Source organism: Coffea eugenioides, unplaced genomic scaffold (genome assembly GCF_003713205.1).
Source record: "Coffea eugenioides isolate CCC68of unplaced genomic scaffold, Ceug_1.0 ScVebR1_3013;HRSCAF=4146, whole genome shotgun sequence".
NCBI classification, from domain to species: Eukaryota; Viridiplantae; Streptophyta; class Magnoliopsida; order Gentianales; family Rubiaceae; genus Coffea; species Coffea eugenioides.
In genome coordinates, this window is record NW_020863551.1 from 8,435 (window position 1) to 13,870 (window position 5,436).

Genomic DNA, 5,436 nt, shown 5'->3' on the forward strand with positions numbered 1-5,436 from the left:
ATTTTCTCTGCATATCCTTTTCTAGTTCCCAAGTTGCCTCCTCTATTCCACGATTTCTCCATATAATTTTCACCAAAGGAATTTTCTTACCTCTCAATTCTTTCACTTCTCTTTTCAAAATCTTAACTGCTCCTTCTTCATAAGTTAACGACTCATCCACCTCAATTTCTTCCAATTGCAACACATGGCTTGGGTCAGGGTGATATTTCTTAAGCATAGAAACATGAAATACATTGTGAACCTTGGCCATGCTCGCAGGCAATCTCAACTGATACGCCACTTTACCGATTCATTTCAAAATTTCAAAAGGTCCAATATATTTTGGCTTTAGCTTCTTACCCTTTTTGGACACTACTCCGCCCTTCAAGGGTTTAACTCTTAGGAAAATTTTGTCTCCTACTTTGAACTCCAAATCTTTCCTCCTTGTGTCAGCGTAGCTCTTTTGTCGACTTTGGACAGTTTGAAGCCTTTCTCTAATTAGCTTCACTTTCTCATGAGCTTCTTCCATCCAAGATATAGCCGTTGGGTCTAAAATTTTCTTCTCTCCCACTTCATCCCAATGAATCGGAGATCGACACCTTCTCCCATACAATGCCTCATAAGGTGCCATTTGAATTGAAGCGTGATAGCTGTTATTATAGGCAAATTCTACTAAGGTCATATACTGACTCCATTTACCTCCAAAATCCAATATACACGACCTCAGCATATCTTCCAAAGTCTGAATTTTCCTTTCTGACTGTCCGTCTGTTTGGGGATGATAAGCAGTGCTAAATTTTAACTTGGTCCCCAATGTCTCTTGAAATTTCTGCCAGAAACGTGAAACAAACCATGGATCTCGATCAGACACAATGCTTATAGGAATACCATGCAATCTCATGATCTCTTCTGTGTACAACTTGGCTAGTTTCTCCAAAGAAAAGCTCATGCTCACAGGTAGAAAATGTGCGGACTTGGTAAGCCTGTCAACTATCACCCAAACCACATCACATTCTTTTTTATTTCGAGGCAATCCCTTTACAAAATCCATGGTTATGTGTTTCCATTTCCATTCGGGAATTTCTAGTGGCTGCAATAGACCAGAGGGTTTCTGATGTTCAGCTTTTACTTGTTGGCATATCAGACATTTTTGTACAAATTTCGCCACGTGCTTTTTCAAACCATCCCACCAATATAACTCTTTCACATCGTGATACATTTTGTTCACTCCTGAGTGTATAGTATACCTTGATCGATGTGATTCTTCTAGAATTTCTTTCCTTAACCCTTTATCAACTGGAACCACAATTTGATCTCGAAACCTTAACACTCCTTCAGACCCTAATTTAAAGTCTAGGGTTTCTCCTTTTTGCACTTTCTCCAACTTTTTCTGGATTATAAGGTCCGTTTTCTGTGCCTCCTTAATACGCTCCAATAATGGTGACTTCAACGATAAGTTCCTAAATAAAATCTTCATTCTCTCCAAGCGAGGGTTCCAAATACTAACCTCTTCTAACATGTCCCATTCTTTTACCATTAACCCCGCTACTTGGGTCTTTCTATTTAGAGCGTCTGCTACCACGTTGGCTTTTCCTGGGTAGTAGTTGATAGAACAATCATAATCTTCTAAAAATTCTACCCACCGCCTCTGTCTCAAATTCAATTCCTTTTGGGAGAACAAGTACTTAAGGCTCTTGTGGTCCGTATAAACTTCAAAGGTCACACTATACAAGTAATGCCTCCATTTCTTTAAGGCAAAGACCACTGCGGCCAGTTCTAGGTCATGCGTTGAGTAATTTTGTTCGTGAGGCTTCAATTTTCTAGAGGCATAGGCAACTACCTTACCCTTTTGCATTAGTACGCATCCTAGACCTTCCCTAGAGGCATCAGAGTATACGATATAACTTTCTACTCCGTCAGGCAATGCCAAAACAGGAGATGATGTTAAGCGTTTCTTTAACTCCTGAAAGCTTGACTCGCACTTTGGAGTCCAAATGAACTTATTATTTTTTTTTGTCAGCTCTGTCATAGGTCCAGCAATCTTCGAAAAGTCCTTGATGAACCGCCTGTAATAACCTGCTAAACCCAAGAAACTTCTATCCTCTGTTGGAGTTTCTGGCTGCTTCCACGTTGTGACTGCCTCAACTTTTGCCGGATCTACGGCAATTCCATCTTTAGAAACTTTGTGCCCTAGAAAAAAAAAATTTTCCAGCCAAAACTCGCACTTGCTAAATTTAGCATACAGCTTATGCTCTCTTAAGATCTGCAGAACTATCTCCAAGTGTTTAGCATGTTCTTCCCGAGTCTTAGAATATATTAGGATATCATCAATAAAACTACTACAAACTGATCCAAGTACTTTTTAAAGACTCTCTGCATTAAGTTCATGAAGGCAGCTGGTGCATTGGTTAATCCAAATGGCATAACTGCAAATTCAAAATGTCCATATCTTGTATTAAAAGCAGTCTTAGGTATGTCTTCCTTCTTAATTTTCAACTGATAATACCCTTGCCTCAAATCCAGTTTGGAGAAAACTACTGATCCTTGCAGCTGGTCGAATAGGCTGTCAATCAGTGGTAGATGGTATTTATTTTTAATTGTAATTTCATTTAATCCTCGATAATCAATACATAATCTCAAACTTTCATCCTTTTTCTTAACAAATAGAACAGGTGCTCCCCATGGCGAATCACTTTTTCTAACAAAACCTCTCTCCAATAAATCCTGTAATTGAATTTTTAATTCTTTTAGCTCTGTAGGAGCCATTCGGTACGGAGTCTTAGAAATCGGAGCCGTTCGCGGCACTAGTTCAATCTTGAATTCCACTTCTCTCTCTGGAGGTAATGTTTTTAATTCTTCAGAAAAAATATCTGGATATTCCCTTACCACTGGCACATCTTCCAACTTTACTTGGTCACTGGGAGCATTAATCAGGAAGGCTAAGAAACCTTGCGCTCCTTTATACAACATTTTCCTTGCCCGAATTCCCGAATTCATAGCAGACGATGCTAACCTGCCTTTCACATCCAATTTCAGGGTTGTTTCCCCGGGAATCCAAAATTCTAACACTTTTGCTCTACAATCAAGCTTAGCATGGTAATGAGCTAGAAAATCCATTCCTATAATAACATCATACCATTATATGTCCAAACTGACTAGATCTACTAGCATTCTACGCTCTCCAACCCAGAATTCGCAGTTCTTATAGGTCAGGGTAGTGATTATGCTTTTATTACCCATGGGTGTCCTAACTTCAAGATCAAAGGGTAATCTAACAGGTTTTACATCAATTCCGGACATAAAAGTTGGATTCACAAATGAATGAGTTGCGCCAGGATCAATTAGTACTCTAGCTGATCGGTGAAAGATTGGAAGAGTACCTTCCACAACTTTCGAGGAATCAGGTACGGGTTGATCGTTTATGGCGTACACCCTGGCAGGAACCTTCGGCTTACTTCCTCCAGAAGTGGCTTGTCTAGCACTCGGGGTACCACCTTCTTGTGTTTTCGGACAACCGGCAATCCGGTGCTCGCTACTTCCGCACCTCAAGCACTTTCCTTCTTTCCTCCAGCATCCGTCCTCGGTATGACCAGTTTTCCTGCAATACCCACAAGTTACCTGAGGGGTTGTCACACGACCTCCTTGCGAGGCATTCCTAGGTTGACCCCTTCCATTTGATCCTCCTCTAGCTCCGGTATCTCTTTCCCCGGCACCTCTTGCCCCAACTCCTCTCGCTAGAGCGCCTCGTGGTGCTCCAGGACTATTTACTCCACCCGTTCCTCGACCCAATTCGGCCGGTGGAGCATTTGCATAAGTCAGCTCTCGACTGCTGCTAGGGGCAAATCTTTTCTTAGCCTGGAAAGATTTTACTTGAGCTTTGGCAACTTCAACCCTTTGAGCTCTCTCTACTGCATCAACAAAGGTGTCTATCCGAACAGCAGCTAATCCCTCCTGGATCTCCACGTTTAGTCCCTGCACAAATCTCCTTATACGCCTTTGCTCCGTGGCTACCAATTCAGGAGCAAAACGGGACAGTTTCGTGAATTGAATCTCATATTCGGCGACACTCACCGCCCCCTGCCTACACTTGATGAAGTCATCCTCTCTTTTCTCTTGGATGAAAGGGGGAAGAAACTTGGCGTTGAACTCCCTTGTGAAGTTCGCCCAGGTTCTAGGAATATGGTTCCTGTCCCAATTAACCCTAACTAGGTTCTACCAGGAACGAGCAGCTCCCTCAAACTGGAATGCTGCGAAAGTCACTTGTCTCTCCTCCGCATAATTTAGAGCTGTAAAAATGTCAGAAATCCTCTCCCACCAACCTTCTGTTACCTCAGGTTCTGGTCCTCCATAAAACGTGGGAGGTCCAAACTTCAAGAATCTCTCTAATGCCCGATCCTCAGTATCGATTGGGCCTCCTTGGTGATGCACCGGTCCAAGGGCTTGGTACTCAGTCATGCGCTCTAAGACATCAGTTATTCTATTGATCGCGGTGGCCACTGGGTCTCCGGCCACGCCCTCTTGACCATGGTCTTGATTGACCTCAGGTTCCCTATCACCACTAACCTCAGGGTGTTGTCTAGTTGATCTCCCACGTTCTTTACCTCTAACTTGTCGATCCATAACCTAGTTATGCCTATTGATAAAAATTAAGCAATTAAGCGAGGATATTTTAATTAATTAATTTAATCTTTTTTTTCTTTTTGTAAATAAAATCAATATGAACATTAAGGAAAAGGAAAATAGAACACTTAACACATATTCACATACCGAGATTCATACAAATAGCAAGTTAGGGTGCTCTCCAACAGTATGGCACATAAGTTTAACAAATATATACAAACAATCCCTTAAACCAAAAATAGGGATGTAGTGCCTCAAAAGTAGGCCATCAAGCTAGACAAAATGTTATGACCTAAACTAGTGTCACCCTATCTAACCCCGAATACTTAGTTACAAGCAAATCAAACCTAGTCTAACCCTCAGCAGGGCTGCCAGGGGCAACGTCCTCCACAGGGTCCTCCTCCGGATTCTCCTCCGGATCCTCCTCCGGGTCCTCCCTAACACCCGCCTGAGCAGTACCCTGAATAATACCCATGACCTCGTCTATCATCATAGTGGCGTCAGTCATGATACCAGCACTCCTATCTCGTACCTCCTCAGCTACTCGAGTCAACTGAGACTTCTGTCTCTCTAATTCCTCACGAGAGACCTCTGACCTAGCCCTCTCGGCTGCTAACCTCTGCTCTAGATCAGCTATGCGGTCAAGCTGAGTATCAACCATGATGCTCAACTCCTCGACGTCCTGGGTCAAAGTGTGATTAGCATCCCTCAGCTGGCGATGTTCGTCGTCTAAAGACAGCACCAACTCGTTAGGGTAGGCATATGTGATCCTACACTGACATCGGGGGTACCTATCAGCTGGTGTATAACGTATACGAGATCCTCCGTCTCGTGGCC

The 5,436-nt window shown here is 42.7% G+C and overlaps 1 protein-coding gene across 1 annotated transcript; it reads right to left on the reverse strand.

The window, feature by feature from the left end:
• Nucleotides 1–3,117: 3,117 nt before the first annotated feature.
• LOC113757345 lies at nt 3,118–4,599 on the reverse strand. Its single transcript, XM_027300695.1, has 2 exons — nt 4,196–4,599; nt 3,118–4,129 (listed from the first exon to the last, which is right to left on the reverse strand). Exons 1-2 carry the CDS (start codon nt 4,597–4,599, stop codon nt 3,118–3,120), a joined length of 1,416 nt encoding a protein of 471 aa, XP_027156496.1.
• Nucleotides 4,600–5,436: the final 837 nt, after the last annotated feature.